Genomic DNA, 20,412 nt, shown 5'->3' with positions numbered 1-20,412 from the left:
TCATAACACAGAATAACCTCAGCTTATGAAGATAAGAAAGTATGGGGCCTACAAGGTTTGTTAGTTGGGAGGGGGATAGCATTATTCTGAGTGATTTCTTGTAAAAATTCTGTGGCTTTGGCAATCTGTTGAGCTTTTTAAAAATAAGGAATATCTGTAGCACTATTTGGGCTCTGTAACCTTGGTTTGTCTCCCTTCTCTCCCCCTAGTGTACTTGTGTCTATGAATTTCAAGAAGGAGCTCCAGTACGACCTGTCTCACCTCGCTGTTCTCTACGACTGACTCATTACATTGAAGAAGCCAATGTAGGCAGGGGTTACATCAAAGAACTTTGCTTCAGCCCCGATGGACGAATGATTTCTTCCCCACATGGCTATGGGATTCGCTTGTTGGGATTTGACAAACAGTGCAGTGAACTTGTTGACTGCTTGCCCAAAGAAGCCAGTCCCCTGCGGGTGATCCGTTCTCTGTACTCTCATAATGATGTGGTACTGACAACAAAGTTCTCTCCAACACATTGTCAGATTGCCTCAGGGTGCCTTAGTGGACGGGTTTCTTTGTATCAGCCAAAGTTTTAGGCACAACTTACATCAAATAAGGAACTCTTCTGGTGTTTGACTTAGGAATTGCTTCAATTTAGATGAAGTATTTTCTTTTTAGAAGACCTTATAAGTTTGGGTCAAGATCCTGGTTCTTATGGGTCCATGAACACACTTGTGACCTTAGTACTTGGTCATCCAGCATCATACAGGCATCTCCAAGTTAGACTCTATGCAGCATCATCTTTTTCAGCATTCCTCTGCTCCTGCTGATCTGTGCCACTGAACTCCGGTTCTTCTGGTCATTTTGCATGGTAGCTCTTGTCAAGTTCCTTCCTTCCTCACTCTCTATTTCTCTTTCCCTCTCCCTGTCCCTCTCTTTCTTTGTGTTTTTTGATTTTGGTGTCAATTTTGTGGACATTTGGCAGGAGTTTTGACTGGGGTAGGAGAAACCCAGGACATTAGAATTGAATAAAACCTAGAAGTTGGATATTGGCATATTGGTTGTTGAAAATAAATTTCATCCTCACTTATGAGTATACTTGGCCTTTTAAAGTTACTCTTACGTTTATCTATATTGAGCACAGATAATGGCATTATTCTTATAATTGTAAAGATAGTCTTGCAACAAAATGTCTTTTAAGTTTCCTGTTAAAATTATAAAAAGATTTTCATGGTGAGAGGGATTTTATTGTGAAATTCTAGAAAAAAATATTACCACCTCTCTTTGTAATTTACTTTACTTGTATGAATTTAACATCTCTAGCATGTATCCTTACTTGATATTTTGTTCCTATCAACAGCATTAGAAAGGAAAGGAGACAGAATGAGCTTTGGTTATTTCTATTGCACAGAAAAGGATTTTTAAAATTAGATTAGTATAATATCTGGCCATAGAGTGATAAGAACAATATGACTTAGATTTTCTGTATTTCATTTGCCAGATTATTTGAATCACACAGGATGATGTGTTAACAGTATTAGGGTGGAAGAGGAATCAAGAGTAAAGGGGTAGGGGTTTACTCATTTTTCTTCCCTGAGCCAGGTGTCACAAGCCAACTCTGTCACCATTAGTGAGGGGAGAGTTGCAGTCCTCTTCAAGCTGTTATCATAAGTACAGTAGTCAGTGACTTGGATATCAAGACTAAGTGCTGATATGAAGACTTGCCTTTGTGTTTTGTTATGAAACACGCAAGCATAAAGCAGGACTCAAGCACAAGGCTGACTGTTCTACTTTGAATAACAGCATCCTTGCAGTCTCCTCCAAATGGGTGGCACTGTGTTTAGAAGGGATTACCAAAGGCTGGAGCAATTTAAGCTATGCACTAGCCTTGCCCTCTTAGGTTGCATTCTCTTTAGGCCACTAGTTCTCAAACATTAGGGTGCATTGTAACCATTACAGAGCTTGTGAAAAGTGCAGAAACCTGAGCCTCACCTTATGAGATTCTGATTCAGCCAGGGGGAGGACAGCAATCTGCATTTTTCATAGCAACCTCAAGTAATCTTTATTCTGAGGGTCTCTGGATTGCAGGTTGAAAAACACAACGTTAATCAGCAGTAAATTCTTCTCTACTCGGCCAGGCGCAGTGGCTCACGCCTGTAATCCCAGCACTTTGGGAGGCCGAGGCGGCTGGATCACAAGGTCAGGAATTTGAGACCAGCCTGACCAACATGGTGAAACCCCATCTCTACTAAAAATACAAAAATTAGCCGGGCGTGGTGGTGCACGCCTGTAATCCCAGCTACCCAGGAGGCTGAGGCAGGAGAATCACTTGAACCCGGGAGGCGGAGGGTGCAGTGAGCTGAGATTGCGCCACTGCACTCCAGCCTGGGCGACAGAGCGAGACCCCGTCTCAAAAAAAAAAAAGAAAAAAATTCTTCTTTACCCATTTGGGCTTAAGACAATTCCCAGAAAGTGTTTTCATTATTTAAAAAACAATAATAGTAAATGAAAGCAATTTTAGAGGTGGAAAATACCTTAGAATGGAATCACTTGCATTATTTGACAAATGAGAGAAGTGACATGACTTGCCTAAGGTCATCCTGCAAAGTTAGTGGCAGAGTTGGGACTTGAATTCCAGTCTTCTAATTCCTTGGTCAGGGCAATTTCTACTGTGTTATGCTGTCTGTTAGACACAATGACTTATGGACAGTTTGTCTTTAAGTTGTATTATTGTGAATACCCTTAAACTGGCCAATAGATTTTAGAAAGGCAGGCATGGGAGTAGATGCGGAGAGTTCTAGCCATAAGAAAAGTATTTTAAATCTTACAGAAATGTTTAAACAACCCAAAATACATGAATAAAAATGACATTTCTTTGTAGGACCTGCCAACTAACTATTCACACACATTTATAGAGGTTATAAGGATCTTGCTCTAGAACAAATTTTTGAAATTAGATCATTTTACCATGGATGTTAACAAAATTGGAAATTTTTTGTCATTGAGAAAATTACCACAAAGCACAGTAAATACATATACTTGCCATACATTTTGTAAAAAACACATTTTTTAAAGAAAATAGGGATGGGCATGGTGGCTCATGCCTGTAATCCCAGCGCTTTGGGAGGCCGAGGTGGGAGGATCGCTTGAGCCCAGGAGTTCCAGACCAATCTGTGCAACATGGCGAAACCCCGCCTCTACCAAAAATACAAAAATTAGATGGGCATGTTGGTACACGCCTGTAGTCCTAGCTACTCAGGAGGCTGAGGTGGGAGGATGGTTTGAGCCTGGGAGGCGGAGGCTGCAGTGAGCCAAGATTGCACTATTGCACTCCACCCTGGGCGACAGAGCCAGATCCTGTCTCAAAAAATAAAAATAGGCTGGGCATGGTGGCTCATGCCTGTAATCCCAGCACTTTGGGAGGCTGAGGTGAGTGGATCACTTGAGGTCAGGAGTTTGAGAACAGCCTAGCCAACATGGTGAAACCCTGTCTCTACCAAAAATACAAAAATCATAGCCAAGCGTGGTGGCAGGTACCTGTAATCCCAGTTACTCAGGAGGCTGAGGCAGGAGACCCGCATGAACCTGGGAGGCAGAGGTTGCAGTGAGCCGAGATCGCACCACTGCACTCTAGCCTGGCCAGCAGAGCGAGACTCCGCCTCAAAAAAAATAATAAAATAAAATAAAATTAGTTTTGGAGGTGAAAACACCCAAACTATGTTATTATTTAAAAATACCTACCAAGTACTGTGGTCATATTGATATTCAAAAGAAGTTTCATAAATCGTATCAACTCTGGAAAGAGTTCCATGTCAGATGCTAGACCAGCAAGTTGCCCAACTCAAAATTCAGCCAATGATTCTTTACTATAGAGTACCTATCATGTGTCAAATAATATACAGACTTCACTACTAACCCTCACAAAAACTTGCAGGGTAGGTGGAATGAGCCCCAGTTTAATTTGGAGGTAATAGTGGGTCAGAAAGATTAAATGACTTGCCTTAAGTCATAGAGTTAGCAGTGAGTGGCAGCACTGGGATTCAAATCCAGGTTTGTGTCTTTTTGTCCAAAGCCTGTGCTTACTGCTTTACCATTGTGCTCTTTAGTTTGTAAAGTATGGTAAGCTGGCCTGTTATTTGTTTAGTATCTTCTGGAATTTTTTTTTTTAATTATAGAGCTAGCTTACCATGTGTATCATGTAAAAAAAATTTTATAAGATTAACAATTTCCATGAGAATATCATAAACTCAGGGCACACATTCTGGCCATTCCTAACTAAAAAACTTCAAGCAGAATAAGCAGCTATAAAATAGAAAAGAAAAATTAAGGATAAGTGGCATTGTGAAAAAAACAGAGCCACACAGATGAGAATTAAAAATTAACAGCCAGCAAACTCAAAAGAACCTTTGTCCTCCTTGAGGTATGGTGATGATCAAAAAGTTATCAAGGAATATTAATCAAGGAATTAAAGGGCATTAGGAATGCTATCGTATTAGAAGAAATTACATCTTAACATTTCAAAGCCCCATTTCACTTAAGAGTATAAACTCTAATCTGATGTTTTTTACTCTGAATTTTATTCAGTAATTTTTATTTATAATTCATGATAATTGGTAATGTAGTATAATTGTGAATAAATGCAGTACAAATTGTTCTGTTTTAAAAAGTTTTCTGCAGAACAGTGCATTTATGGCAATGCTATGTTTAATGAGTTAGGGACATCAAATATATAGTAGTTCCTTATTTTCAATTTTGAAAATGAAACGGCTAAAGCAGAAGAGACGTCTGTTTTAGTCTTTTAAAAATGTGTGTGGGTGGTCTTTTTTCCTCAGAAGCCCAAAGCACATGTATATTTTGTTATTTCTCCTTGCTATATTCCTGAGACTATACTAAAGACTTTAAGAAAAGGAACAAGAAAAAGGTAAATTCATGTGTTCCCCACTGCTGTGTCTAGAACCAAGATCACATTATATCATTGTTAAAATTGTGTTATCTAGAAAGTGCAATATAGGGAAAACACTCTGAGAATCTTTTAAAAGCCTAGTGTTTCCCTTATTTGTCAGAATATGTGGTACTGGCATCCATAAGTATCTTTTAACTTGCATTTAGCAGGACAAATAGTGTGATACTTATACTGATGACAATCATCCCCATTTAATGACCAGCAGTCACTGAGTGCTGTGAAAATTCACTCAGTGATACGCCGTGTTGGTCTTGAAGGAAACCGTACATATGAATTTTTGGATAGCTAATGTGTATCTCTTAAGTGCCAACATTTAAAACTTGTAATTATTTTTGATGTATTTCAGGTATGTTAGTATACCTTCCTGCCTTCTTCTTAAACATCATGCTCAGTATAATTCACATTTTCATGATGAAAAGTTAAAGTTATATTCATAATGTATTATTATAAGTATCCAGCTCTGATGTATGTAAAACACTTCATAAAATGTAAAGGGCTATAACAAATATGTTATAAAGTGATTCTCTCAGCCCTGAGGTATACACAATCATTTGCCTCAGACTGCTGTTGGATTTTAAAATTTTTTAAATATCTGCTAAGTAATTTGCTATGTCTTCTCTCACACTATCAATATGCCTGCTTCTGACAGGCTCCCCACTTTCTTCTAATGTGCTGTTAGGAGCTTTGGACATGAAACCGTGCCTGTTCAGAGTGTCTACAGTAAAGAGTTGGACAAACTCTGGGGGGACACAGTCTTTGAGACAGCTCTTTTGGTTGCTTTCCACTTTTCTGAAAGGTTCACAGTAACCTTCTAGATAATAGAAACTCCCAGTTAAAGCCTAGGCTAGCAATTTTTTTTAGTTGCAACTAAGTAAGATATACTACAAACTAAGGATGCTGCTAGATTAAGGAATAAACAGCAATGTACCAAAGTACAGCAAAGCAACAACAAAGGCTCTGTATTTGCAAAGGGGTCTATCATGCTTTTAAGAAAAAAGAAGAGTACAGGAAAAAAATTCAGATAGACATAAGAGTATTTTGGATGCCATTAAACTTTGTCAATAACCATTAAAACATAGGCTTAAATTATCATGTATTGTTACAAAGACACAGTTTTGTCTCATTATAAAATAAGATTATATGAAATTTATATTCTAGAAATGATTCTAAATCATGTCCTAAGAATTTCTCCCATTCAAATGATAATGGAAATTACTATCAAAAGGAAAATCTCAGAGTTACCATTATGCTGCTTTCTTTAGTTGTAAATGAACTAGGGATAAAGATATGGGTTTTATCAAAAGCCCCAAAGAATATATCTCACATACACCTCCTATATGTATGTGTATATAAATGCCACTATAAATGAAAATGTCACCCAGAGATAATAAAATAATTTTTAAAGTTTAAATCTGGTCCAAAGTCTTTAAAATAGGTAGAATTTTCAGCTTTCTTAAGTTTCTCCCTCATTTAGATTTCACGGTTTTTACATAAAGGGTGAATATTTGAATTTTCTTTTAAATTTCACTGCATCTTCAATTGCCCAACTGTGTTTTCTGATAAATTTTAGATTGACATTTTTAGGAAATCTGGAGTACTCCAGACAATATACTAGATACCCAGAAACTTTTCTCAGTAGGTTCTGAGGTGTTTTAAGTTCTTATGCTAGACTGTAAGCTCCCTGAGGGCAGAGACTGTTTTATTTATTCTTGTATCCTCAGTGCCTGGTACAGGACTTGACACAGAGTAGTTGTTCAATAAATATTTGTTGAATGAATCAAATGAACCTTCACCATATGTGGCCTCAAGCTCTCATGAAGCCAGCAGAATGCAGTGTGTAGATTATTACGTAATAGAGGAATCCATCATTTATTATTATAATTAACAGACCATATTCATCAGGGTAAGATTTGTTCTGACCATAAGCAAGCAAACATTTCTCATTGACTTGGAAAACTGCAAGTTAAGACTCAGTTTTTCATTCAATGAACATTTGAATCCCTATTATATGCCTAGTTTAGTACTGGGAACTCAAGGGACAAAGATAACTATCGTCTTGGTATTCCATAGCTGTAGTTGAAAGAGACTTAGATTCAGGGCTGGCTTTAAAGGGGTTGTACATGTGCAGTTACATAGCGTCCCACGCTTAGAAAGGTTCCAGGTAGGCTGGGTGCAGTAGCTCACGCCTGTAATCCCAGCACTTTGGGAAGCCGAGGCAGGAGGATCGCTTGAGCCCGGGAGTTTGAGACCAGTCTGGGGAACATAATGAGACCCCATTTCTACGAAAAATGAAAACACAATTAGCCAGGCATGGCAGCATGCACCTATAGTCCCAGCTACTCGGGAAACTGAGGTGGGAGGATCACCTGAGCCCAGGAAGTTGAGACTGCAGTAAGCTGAGAGCACACCACTGCACTCCAGCCTGGGCAACAGAGTGAGATTGCCTCAAAAAAAAAAAAAAAGTTGAAAGGCCTCATGCTTACTTTAATGCTTTGCTATAGCCATCCTGAAATTCTCTGCTTTTTGAACAAAGGCACTGCATCTTTATTTTCTACTGGGCTTGCAAGTTATGTAGCTGGTCCTACTTAGATGTAATCACTTTGACATGATGGGTACAAAGTAATAAAAGAGTTATAGTATCTTTCACTTACCTTCTAATAAAGATATTCACATTCATTGAGAATTAGCTATAAAATGTATAATTTAGTAAAATAACTTCTAAAATTAAAACCACCTCCTTCCCACAAATTTTTGGACAGATCAAATGTTCTTCATTTCAGAATTACAAAAGCTTTCTAAAACTATAATTGGCTTTTTACCTTTTTAATTGTTTTGAGTCTTTCAAATGGATGAATGTAGAGTTGTAGATGAGTTTATTTTATCTATATACACACTTACATAAAAATATAAGATTTTAATTAAAAAAACCTTTATATTATAAATGCACTGAATATGTGATATGTCTACCTCATAACATGCTTTTTTAAAAATAAATGCTACTTTGAAACATTTGACACACTTTTTGTGTGTGGTTAACCTGTTTAAAAGGTTGATGGCAAACTTGATTTAGTAATTGCTGGAGATTTTTTGTTTAAACTACCTATATGTGTATTTTTAGACCAAAATCAAGCACAAGGCTATGACAATGGCAGCGGCTTGGTAATTCTTATTAGTGACATTCTGGACTTTTTCAATCATGCACTCTCCATCAGAAAAAATTTAAGATCCAAATTTTGATTATCTATAAATGATGGGTATACTATTGTACTGATCTGTTGAGTACATTATAAAACATACGCAGAGGAAAATTGAAAGTTTAAAGGATACGATTTTTAAAAATTAAAGTTCTAAATTTCTTCCTGTACCTCCAGGGATAAACTGGGCCTCAGCTGGTATATGGACATTTCATCTTAGGAAGGCCACTATCTAAAATTAGAATTGGCATTTTACACTAGAAACACATTTACTAAGATTGCATTCTTTCACATATGTTCAGTAACGTTCTAGCCATTTACAAGTTTATTTGGTATGAATATGTTTGTAGAGTTTTTAAAATTAGTTCTTTATTCAGTGAAAATTGTATTATCAATAGGAAGCATCATTCATAGATTTTTACTTTTGTCAAGCTGTTTACAGTGACTGAATCTTATATAAGAACTTAGAACATGATATTTTTCAGTGTTCTCTACAATTTCATTTTCTTGTTGTATTATTTAACAGTGTGATTGATGGTTCATTTTACCAGATTATTTTCATTCACCAGAATATGATAATCATATTTGGGATACTCTTTTTGGTAAATCATTGGAGACTAAAAAAGGAGTGAATCCCTTTGAACTCAAATTATTTTGTGAAATTAATCATTCAGAAAAACTGATTTAACTAACCATAGCAGTAATTATCACTATTTCGCTCTCTATGACTGACATATTTTGGGCCATTTAAAAATATATTTTTAATTGAAAGGGAAATAATTATTTGGCATGCATTAATAATGAGGAATCAACAATGTATATTTGTTTTCTATTGCAGCTGTAACAAATTACCATAAACTCAGTTATTTAAAACAACAAAAATTAATGTTCCAGTTCTGGAAGTCAGAAATGGATCTCACTGGGCTAAAATCAAGGTGTTGATGGGGCTGTGTTTCCTCTGGGAGCTTAAGGGGAGAATTCATTTCCTTGTCTTTTCCAGCATCTAGAGGCCACCTGCATTCCTGGGTTCATTGCCCCTTCTTCCTTCAAAACCAGCAGAAAAGCGTGTTCTTTTTTTTAAGAAAAGTACTTAATTTTTTTATTTTTGTAGAGGCAGCGTCTCACTATGTTGCCCAGGCTGGGCACAAACTCCTGGGCTCAAGTGATCCTCCTGCCTCAGCCTCCCAAAGTGCTGGGATTACAGGTGTGCGCCACCGTGCTTACACTGACTTTCGTGATTACACTGGGCCCACTGCATAATGCAGGATAATCTCTCCATTTTAAGGCCAGCTCATTAGCAAACTTAACTCCATTTACAACCTTAATTAACCCTTGCCCTGTAACATTACATACAAGTTCTGGGTATTAAGGATGTGGACATCTTAGGGGCTACTGTTCTGTTTGCTTACTGTGTGCTAGTGTTGGGTACTAGCCTTAGCGCTTCACAGGCACTATTTAATCCTTAAGGCATTCTTATGAAGTGGGTACAGTTATTCCCATTTTACAGAGGAAGAAACTGAGGCTTAGATTCGTTTTCCTAAAGTAATATACCTAGTGAGTTTCAGAGTTAGACTCCTACCTGGTTCTGTCTGACTTCACAGCCTAACTTCAGTTGCTATATACAGCTTTGATAATTCAGTGAAAAAATGTTTACTGCTTACAAACTATGTAGAACATTGTGAATACAGGTGTCACACTGTAACAGAAATGTATTGCAGCTTTATCCCATAATCAGGTAAAATTATTCTGATATCATTGTGAAAAAGTTGAAAAGCTTCCGCTTATGTGTATAGGGCCAGTAACATTTTCAGAGTTGTCTTGTAACACATAAGTGCTTTTATTCCCTAGACCTTTATCTACTAGGGCTTAGCTGTTTTAGTTTATAGCTGTCATATGCTACTTTTAAAACAAATAATGCTGGACGCAGTGGCTCATGCCTGTAATCCTAGCACTTTAGGAGGCCAAGGCGGGCAGACTGCTTGGACCCAGGAGTTTGAGAACAGCCTGGGCAACGTGGTAAAACCCCATCTCTACAAAAAATACAAAAAATTAGCCGGGCATGGTGGCATGAGCCTGTAGTTCCAGCTATTGGGGTAGGTGGGGGGGAGGGGCAGGCAGTGAGGTGGGCGGATCACCTGAGCCCAGGAGGTTGAGGCAGCCTTGATCATGCCACCAGCCTGGGTGACACAGTGAGACCCTGTCTCAAAAATAAATAAATAAAAAAAACCTAATAACTATTTAGGATATCAACTTGAAACAGGTATTTAAAACATGACACGTACATTTATAGAACATTATGTACAGTTGGTTGCTGCATCTCAAAAACTACATACCAGGCTGAAAAAAAATCCACAATATTATTAAAGGGCAAAGATAAGCAAGCTTAAAACTTTTTAAGGTTTATTGCTTCCAGAGCCATATTCTTAAAGTTTTTCTCTTGATCTGTGTGGCTTCAACCACATATATTTTTTTCCACAATAATGGGATAATTATAGGATTGCCTGGTTCCTGATGGAGTAAAGGTGGATGTATTAACAGACACGTTATCAGTCATCAGTAGTTATCTGGTGTCTATGCATCATCTCTATTTGGCAGTGTGTCCCAGTGAGTATACTGGGCAGAAATAGACTGCCATTTTAGGCCTTAGAATCAGGTTCTTATCCCTGACTCCCCCTACAGGAGTACTCAAGACCACGGGCAAGCACTCTTGGGAGCTTTATCATTGTCCGCTCACCAAGCATTAGAAGCATCTGCTGTAATACCGCATTAATTGGCTCTGACTTTGTCCTAGTCAGGGAGTGTCATTCTCATTCTTTGGAAAGACTTCATGCTATCCCCTACCCCATGGCATTTCATCCCCTCTTGGGAAAGTCCAATTTTGGTATAACAACCACTGGGCCTGTCCACTGAGTTTTCCTCCAGGCTCCTCCCTTTTGGCAAAGGACAAAAAAAAGTGGTGCTCAAAGTTTACTGTGCATTAGAATCACCTGGAAAATGTGTTAAAATACAGATTGCTGGGTCCCCATCCAGAGTTTCTGATTCTGTAGGTCTGGAGTGGGAGCCCTAGTTTTGCATTTCTAATCAGTCCTCTACTGATGCTGTAGGTCTTAGGGACCACAGTTTGAGAACCACAGATGTAGAAAATGCAGTTAAGATTTAGATCTTCCATGGATGACAGATGCCATGGATCTCTGTGTAGATAACAGAAGTTCATTTAGAGAACCTCCTACCTTTTTGAGGCTGATATAGAACAACAATGTGTCCCTTCAGCTACATCATTTTCAGTACATTATCAGGTTTGCACTTCTTGAACTAGAGCTAAGAGTTCTCTGATTAAAACATGATATTGGCCGGGTGCAGTGGCCCATGCCTGTAACTGCAGTACTTTGAGAGGCCAAGGCAGGCGATCACCTGAGGTCAGGGGTTCAAGACCAGCCTGGCCGACATGGTGAAACCCCGTCTCTGCTAAAAGTACAAAAATTAGCCAGGTGTAGTGGCGCAGGCCTGTAATCCCAGCTACTCGGGAGGCTGGGGCAGGAGAATTGTTTGAACCTGGGGGGTGGAAGTTGCAGTGAGCTGAGATCGTGCCATTGCACTCCAGCCTGGGCAACAAGAGCGAAACTCTGTCTCAAAAAACAAAACAATAAAACAAAAACATGATATTTACACTACTGGGCAGTTAAGTAAGCTAAGATGATCTTACCTTCTCAGGAACAGACCTGGTGCTGTGTAGCTTATGTTTTAACTCAAAATGAGAGAGCAGCTACAGAAATATGCGCTCCCTGGTATGAGCTGTAAATAGCTGCCACTGTTGCTAACAATAGCAATAAATCCAGAAAAGGCACAACTGAAACTTTAACCAGGGCATACACAACTCAAAACACTTTTTAGCCTTAAAAAAAAGTTGTTTTTTTTAAAAAATAGTTGTTTCCGGGGAGCCGGGTGCGGTGGCTCACGCCTATAATCCCAGCACTTTGGGAGGCTGAGGTAGGCAGATCACCTGAGGTCAGGAGTTCGAGACCAGCCTGGCCAACATGGCAAAACCCTGTCTCTACTAAAGATACAAAAAATTAGCCGGGCGTGGTGGCGCATGCCTGTAGGCCCAGCTACTCAGGAGGCTGAGGCAAGAGAATCACTTGAACCTGGGAGGTAGAGGTTGCAGTGAGCCGAGATTGCACCACTGCAAGCCAGACCCTGTCTCAAAAAAAACAGTGGTCTCCTTACAAGTTGTTTAAATTATGAGTACTTTAGAATGCTTTATTGACATTACTTGTTAAAGTTCTTCTCTATAAAAGGTTAGTTTTTGTTGGGGTAAAATGAAGGATCCAAATTTAATTGTGATCCTTTTTTTAATTGTGGTTACTTTTTAAAAGTTAAAATACAAAGCATCAGATTTGTTCTAAACACATTGCGTTTATTCTTAAGCAGTTATTACCTAAATAGTTTTTTTTCTTGCGTACTTAATAAATGTATGTAATTAAAAGAAAGATTTCCTGGAGTTTATTGAAAGTTGCAGTGTATTGCAGGAAAATCATAATTTTCCTGGTAGCCTGGTCCCTGCTAGTCAGGAGGTGGGTAGACCCCTTATTGCTGGGCAGTCTTAGGAAAGAATTTTTGTTGTTGTTGTTTGTTTGTTTGTTTTGAGACGGAGTCTCGCTCTGTCGCCCAGGCTGGAGTGTAGTGGCGTGATCTTGGCTCACTGCAAGCTCCGCCTCCCAGGTTCAAGCCATTCTCCTGCCTCAGCCTCCCAAGTAGCTGGGACTACAGGCACTCACCACCATGCCCGGCTAATTTTTTTGTATTTTTAGTAGAGACGGGGTTTCACCATGTTAGCCAGGATGGTCTTGATCTCCTGAACTCGTGATCCGCCCACCTTGGCCTCCCAAAGTGCTGGGATTACAGGCGTGAGGCACCGTGCCCAGCAGGAAAGAATGTTTGAAAGATTGGCCTCTGTTTTAGCCACCAGCCCTGTCACAATCAGGAGGGGATAGTGGGACCTCAGTGGGAGGGAACTGCCATATTATCATCATTAGTGGGGAAGACAAGTAAATTTCTAGGCCACAGGCTTGTGTTCCCTTCTAGCAAGTATTTCAGTGGTATCTTATAACTTCATAGCAATCTAAGAATAGCATACTAAAAGAGCTAAACTGAGTTTCTCAATTATTCAGCAATAATGATAAACCCCCTAATACTTTTTCCCAACATTTTATTATGAAAATGTCCAAACAGCAAAGTTAAAAGAATTTTACAGTGAACACTGTTTACCAAGGTTTTACCATTAATATTTTATTTGTTTTATCCCTTAACTAACTCTGTCCATCAGTCCAACTTATTTTATTTATTTTTTTGAGACGGAGTCTCTCTGTGTCGCCCAGGCTGGAGTGCAGTGGTGCAATCTCGGCTTACTGCAACCTCCGTCTCCCAGGTTCAAGTGATTCTCCTGATTCAGCCTCCCAAGTAGCTGGGGTTACAGGCACCCACCATCATGCCTGGCTAATTTTTGTATTTTTAGTAGAGATGGGGGTTTCACCATGTTGACCAGGTTGGTCTTCAACTCCTGACCTCAGGTGATCCACCTGTCTCAGCCTCCCCAAGTGCTGGGATTTACAGGTGTGAGCCACCGCACCCAGCCTAATCCATCTTAATTTTTGATGCATTTTAAATTGCTGACATCTGTACCCATCCTTCTAAAAGTCCTCACATGACTAGAGTTTAACATTTTTTTCTTTTGTTGTAAAATTTACTAGAATTAGGTACACAGATTAACTCTACATTACTTAAATTTATATAAATGTATACAACTGTGTAACCCAAACTCCTGTCAACATATAGAGTACTACCACCATCCCAGCAAGTTCTCTCCTGCCTCTTCCAGGTGAACCTCTGCACCCATCCTCCCAGAGGGAAACACTGTTCTTTTTTTTTTTTTTCAGCTATAGATTTTCCTCTTCTAGAACTTCATATAAGTGAAATTATCCATTATGTATTCCTCTTGATGATTTCTAAAAGAAATTCTTAAGAAATTAAAAGTGTTTCCGAAACAAGGAGAATAATTGATAAAGAAAATATCAGAGATCAGATTGACTACTTCATTAAATGTATTTATTATGAGGACCTCTAATCTGTGGATACAGAAATCTGAAAGACAGACCCTGCCCTCAAGGAGATCACACTGTCCTGGCAGATAAAGTACAAACATGCAGTTAGAGACAGGCAAGAAACAGTTATCACTTGGCACAGAAGGGGCCTAATCCAGCCTGGGAGGCAATGGAGAAATCAAGACACATTTACATTTTTACTTTGGAATTTGTCTCAGGCAGCCAATGCTCTTTATTTTCCATTAAAGTCTAGAACCTCTTAACTCAAAATGATTTGTCCTGAAATGGCAGTTTTACAATACCGAGTAGGTGTAATACAAATTCGCTAAATAAAATAAATGAGGAAAAAACTGTAAAAGGCACAAATTGAAATTATTGGGGATTCTGTTTTCCTCTAGTTCGAGTTGAAATAGACTCAAATAGATGTGGTATTGCTCCCAAACACAAATAACATGCATTCCTGTTCTTGGATCACAAATGGCAGAAGCTTTCAAGAGCTCTAGCTAGCAACAGCAAAACTTTAATCTTCTTGGACTTCCCTTTAACTTTCTCAAGGTATATAAAACCTGTTGCTGGTTGGGCATGGTGGTTCACACCTTTAATCCCAGCACTTTGGGAGGCTGAGGCGGGAGGATCACTTGCGGCCAGAAGTTTGAGACCAGCCTAGGCAACATAGCAAGACCCCATCTCTACCAAAAACCAAAACCAAATCAATTGTATATTCAAACTGAGGCCCTCATCTCCTAATTTTTTTTACTCTTTACTTCCATATTTTACACACAGATTTACAAATGAAAGATCCTCAGTTTCCATCTGTACCCACTTTTTCCTACTGGTGGTCCTTCTCAGAACTCTATCACTGTTATTTAGTGAGGAGGGGAAGCTCGATGAAACCTGGCAATTTGTTTAGCCACACTTTCCCCAGAAAACTGTGAGGGCTAAGGAAAATTCTGAAGCTTCTTTTGCCCAAGGAAATGAGAAAGCTACTTACTATAAACCACCCATTACAGATATGATGACCCTTGAAAGAGAAAGTTTATTTTTCTTCATATTATCTGAAACAGAGAGCATCTCAGTCTAACTAAATGCATTTTTTAGTGTACATCAGAAGGAATTGCTTAATAAAGAGTACCTGAACTGAGTTTATTTCTGTTGATCATGAAAGGTAGAGCAGCTATAGAGGTGAGCTGCCCTAAAACAATGTAAACAAGTCACTGCCTTAATGGTGCTTCTAACAGTAACAAAGCAGTGCTCCATGACAAACTATTCTAAAGAATACTTTCTTCTTGCTCTTCCTAGTCAATTTCATTCAATTGAGTTCCACAATTCAGAAACAGTGCCAGGAGGGATAAGAAAAATGGAGTGCCTGTACCTCTGAATCCTGACTCATGCGCAAGTGTTTTATCTCAAATTGGCTAGACATTTCTCAGAGTAAAGGATCGCTGGCAGTGTTTGGAAACTAAAGGAGAATAAAGAACAGTCTCATCAATCATGGAGCTTATGTTGTGGACTGAATTCATATATTGAAGCCCTAACTTCCAATGTGATAGTGTTTGGAGGTGAGGCCTTTTGGTACTAATTAGGGTTAGATGAGGTCATGAGAGAGGTGCCCATGATGGGATTAGTAATCTTATAAAGATAACTAATTTATAATTACTTATAAAGGGCTGAGATTAGAACTTTCGCTCCATTATGTGAGGATATGGCAAGAGGACAGCCCTCTGCAAACCAGACAGAGGGCCCTCACCAGGAACCAAATCTGCTGGCTCCTTAATCTTGGACTTTCCAACCTCCAGAACCATGAGAAATAAATGTTGTTTAAGCCAGTGGTCCCCAACCTTTTTGGCACCAGGGACTGGTTTTATGGAAGACAATTTTTCCACAGATAATTGGAGCGAGGCAATGGTTTTGGGATGAAACTGTTCCACCTCAGATCATCAGGCATTAGATTTTCATAAGGAGTGCACAATCTAGATCCCTTGCATTTGCAGTTCACAATACGGTTTGCATTCCAATGAGAATCTAATGCTGCCACTGATCTTATAGGAGTCAGAGCTCAGGTGGTAATGCTCACTTACCCACTGCTCACCTCCTGCTGTGCAGCCTGGCTCCAAACAGATGGGTACCTGTCCATGGCCCAGGGGTTGGGGAACCCTGATTTAAGTCATCCAGTCTATGGTACTTTGCTATGGCAGCCCAAGCTAAAACAATTCAGTACTTTGAGATCAATGTAAAAATTACCTTTTCCTTAAATGACCTCTATGACCCATTAACAAATGGGTCATTTGGTCATTTCATAGGATATTCCAGAATGCTGTGATACTGAATATCCATGTGTCCCATCATTCTTGATTCTTTTTTTTTTTTTTTTTTTTAAGACAAGGTCTTACTATATCGCCTAGGCTGGACTTGAACTCTCAAACTCCTGGGCTCAACAGATCCTCCTGCCTTGGCCACCCAAAATGCTGAGGTTGCAGGTGTGAGCCACTGTGCCCTGCCAGGACTGGCTTTTTAAAGAGGCAACAGGGCCAGGCACAGTGGCTCATGCCTGTAATTCCAGCACTTTGGAAGGCTGAGGTGGGTGGATCACTTGAGCTCAGAAGTTTGAGACCAGCCTAGGCAACATGGTGAAACTCTGTCTCTACAAGAAATACAAAATTTAGCTGGGTGTGGTGGCACACACCTGTGGTCCCAGCTACTGGCAAGGCTGAGATGGGAGGATCGCTTGAGCCTGGGAGGCTGAGGCTGCAGTGGGCCAAGACTGTGCCAGTGCACTCCAGCCTAGGTGACAGAGTGAGAATCTGTGTCAATAAATAAATTAAATAAATAAATAAATAAATAAAAATAAAGCAAGAGGTATCAAATAACCACAACAGAGATTTCTGCCTCTCAGCATGGGTGCAACTCTCATCCCACTCAGGATAATGGTGAGAGCTGAGGTACCGAACATTGCTAAAAAAACTATGTGAGGGTAAAACAAAGGAGGTCTATGAATTGCTTGTTAGACAGGCCAGGAAAAGTCCTCCTGCAATCTAAGGACCAGATTACAGCAGGAAATGCAGTCAGAATCACCTGGAAGGAAAAGCTACAATCTCAAATAAAATTACCAGTTGCATTTTTCTGTTGTTACAGGAAGCAGGTATTAAAACTGCTTTCACCAGAAATTGTGAGGAGACAGCTTTCATTGTGCCCCAGTGTGAAATAATTCCAACTGAATGGTTTGCAGAATAGCAACTGGTTCTTTACTCAAAAGAAATCCTGGTGTCAAGGAAGGATGAGAGTTTTACCCACCTAAAGTGGAGATATTTTTCAAGGATGATGCCAATCATGACCCACAGTGGTCTAGGGAACAGCTAATTAAAGCAAAATTTGGCTTTGCTGCACTTGGTATAAAACTGAAGTGGATATCATGAGTCATGCCGCATAGGCTGTTTTTGAAATACCGGAGAAATCCCAGTTGCACCCCAGAACTGTACACTGGTTGATATGAAGATAGAATTTGGTGTTGATGTGACCGGCGAAGAAATTGTTCTCACTGATGTTATTGATAATCATTCCTAGAGACACTGACCATCAGGAGATCAAAGCCAATAGAAAGACAGTCTTTTAATCATACTTTTAAAAACGTTATTTTAAAAAAACAGCCAGTCTTGCCGTGTTGCCCAGGCTCAAGCAATCCTCCTGCCTTAGCCTCCCAAAGTGCTGGGATTACAGGTGTGAGCCACCACTCCTGGCTGAAAGTCTTATCAAGGCTTCAGTGTAACTCCTGAAGGGTTCCAAATGGTAAAGAAAAACTTTGTGTGGTTTGTAGAGAGTAGAGTCGCTTTTGAAATCAGAAAGTCAGTGCAGTGTTACAGTACTGATGGGTTCTACTTCTGATCTTAGTCACTGTGAAAAAAATCAAGGCCTGTGGAAATTTTGGCATTCCATGTAGACTCTGAGTAACATCTGCACAAAAAAGACCAGAAGAAACGCTGAGGATTAAAGCTGAGTATGAAGGGGTGGCAGTCGTACTGTATTTGTGGCAGTGGCAGGCAGAAGCAATGGTTTGGGATCAGTGATGTTTGGGAACACTACACATCCAGTTATCTGCTGTCCTCCCCTCCCACCAGACTGAGGAGTTCAGGATGTGTGGTCTTCTCTTCAACCACCCAGTGGTCTCGGCTATTCAACCATACTTTCTCCAGAAGGATCACCTCAGTTTGCTGCTCAGATATTTGGATTAAACAACCGTTTATTATGGGGCAAACTGCAAGCAAGCACTTTGAACACATGGATTTCCTGGAAGAAAGGTGACAAGAGAATCAGAGAAAGAACATCATTGCATTTTTAGGGGGAAAACTACAAATTTCTAATTTAGCTGCAGAAAAATTAAGCAAGATGAAAAAATAATTAGAGAACACAAATAAAATGTACTAGTGAATACATGCTTCTCTAGACCCAAACAAAAACATTTGCAACGTAATTAAAACAGGTAAATGCTGTGAAAAATAGAAACATGGTGACATAGGAAGAGCCTGATGGGGGAACCTAACCGAGTCCTGAGAGTGTAAGCCAGCTTCCCCAAGGAAGTGACATTTCAACCGAGATCTGAAGGACAGCAGTCTATAAATGAAGTAGAGAAAGGCAGTGCTGAGGGCAGAGGGCACCTGCATGGGCAGAGGCTGGGAGCAAGATGAGTACAGTGTGCCCCAAGTAATCAGGAAGTGCCGGTGGCTGGAGTGCAGAGACAGCAGCACAGTTTTAGCTAGAGATGAGAGTAAGGGAGGCAAGGGCTGGATCATCCTGTCTCCTGCAGGCCACAGCAAGGTGTTTGGTCTTTATGGCAGAGAAAAGGCATTTATTGAAGTGACATTTTAAAAAATTACTGATGGCCGGGGCGCGGTGGCTCACACCTGTAATCCCAGCACTTTGGGAGGCTGAGGCAGGTGGATCACTTGAGGTCAGGAGTTTGAGACCAGCCTGGCGCAAAACCCTGTCTCTACTGAAAAAATATAAAATTTAGCCGGATGTGATGGCGGATGCCTGCAATCCCAGCTACTCAGGAGGCTGAGGCAGGAGAATTGCTTGAACACAGGAGGCAGAGGGTGCAATGACCCAAGATTTCACCACTGCACTCCAGCCTGGGCGACAGAGACCATGTCTCAAAAAAAAAAATATTGACAATACGAAAAATAGATAGAAGGGAGATAAGAATGAGATAAATCCTATTTTACCTTCAATTTCTACTTTAAAATCAGATACACTCATTTGGAGAAAAAATTTCCTAGTTGGGAACGTCAGATAAATAGATTTAAGGCAGTTTTAGCTAGAGATGAGAGTAAGGGAGGCAAAGGCTGGATCATCCTGTCTCCTGTAGGCCACAACAAGGTGTCTGGTCTTTATGGCAGAGGAAAGGCATTTATTGAAGTGACATTTTTAAAAACTACTGATGGCCGGGCGCGGTGGCTCACGCCTGTAATCCCAGCACTTTGGGAGGCCGAGGCGGGTGGATCACCTGAGGTTGGGAGTTTGAGACCAGCCTGACCAACACAGAGAAACCCCATCTCTACTAAAAATACAAAATTAGCCAGGCGTGGTGGCGCATGCCTGTAATCCCAGCTACTCAGGAGGCTGAGGCAGGAGAATCGCTTGAACCTAGGGGCCGGAGGTTGCGGTGAGCCGAGATCATGCCATTGCACTCCAGCCTGGTCAACAAGAGCGAAACCCTGTCTCTAAATAAATAAGTAAATAAATAAAAAGATTTAAGATGGGAACCAGTCTCTTGGGGACTGGGAGTGCTCTGTAGCTATGCAGAGATCCCCCAGGGCCCTTCCTGGTCACACCTACTCCTCACTCTGGAGGTCTAGAACTCTACAGTGGCTGCTATGGGTGGGTTAAAAGATTTCATCAGATGATATGATGATTAAACACCCTTTTTATCAAATCTAAATTTACAAGTTCAGGATATTGCACTTTCTCTTTATGATGGATTTCAATCCAAAACAGGACTTTTAGAAGCAACTGCTCCTTTACCTTGCTGTCCTTATCAGGCAACCTCAATGATCTCTAAAGCCAGGAAACAACCTAAAACTTAACATGCAAATTCACAATGTGGCTAAAACTTCACACTCTCCTAACCAATGAGCTACAACAGAAAGGAGCAGCTCTGAAGGCAAAAGTAGATGTTAAAACA

At 40.0% G+C, this 20,412-nt stretch overlaps 1 protein-coding gene and 1 pseudogene across 4 annotated transcripts in view; both read left to right on the top strand.

Annotated features, from left to right (window-relative positions):
- The window catches only part of DCAF10 (DDB1 and CUL4 associated factor 10), a 67,482-nt gene extending 60,751 nt beyond the window's left edge, over nt 1–6,731 (top strand). For all 4 annotated transcript variants that reach the window (XM_054500244.2, XM_054500245.2, XM_054500246.2 and 1 more), the window contains one exon: nt 210–6,731. In XM_054500244.2, coding sequence (XP_054356219.1) covers nt 210–578 — 369 coding nt within the window. In that variant the 3' untranslated portion in view covers nt 579–6,731. The remainder of the gene's footprint in view (nt 1–209) is intronic.
- A 10,424-nt stretch (nt 6,732–17,155) lies between these two features.
- On the top strand, nt 17,156–18,570 carry LOC129044446 (bifunctional phosphoribosylaminoimidazole carboxylase/phosphoribosylaminoimidazole succinocarboxamide synthetase-like; annotated as a pseudogene).
- The last annotated feature ends 1,842 nt before the right edge of the window (nt 18,571–20,412 follow it).

This window comes from Pongo pygmaeus, chromosome 13 (genome assembly GCF_028885625.2).
Source record: "Pongo pygmaeus isolate AG05252 chromosome 13, NHGRI_mPonPyg2-v2.0_pri, whole genome shotgun sequence".
In the NCBI taxonomy this organism is placed as follows: Eukaryota; Metazoa; Chordata; class Mammalia; order Primates; family Hominidae; genus Pongo; species Pongo pygmaeus.
This window is presented reverse-complemented; position numbering and strand designations above follow the sequence as displayed.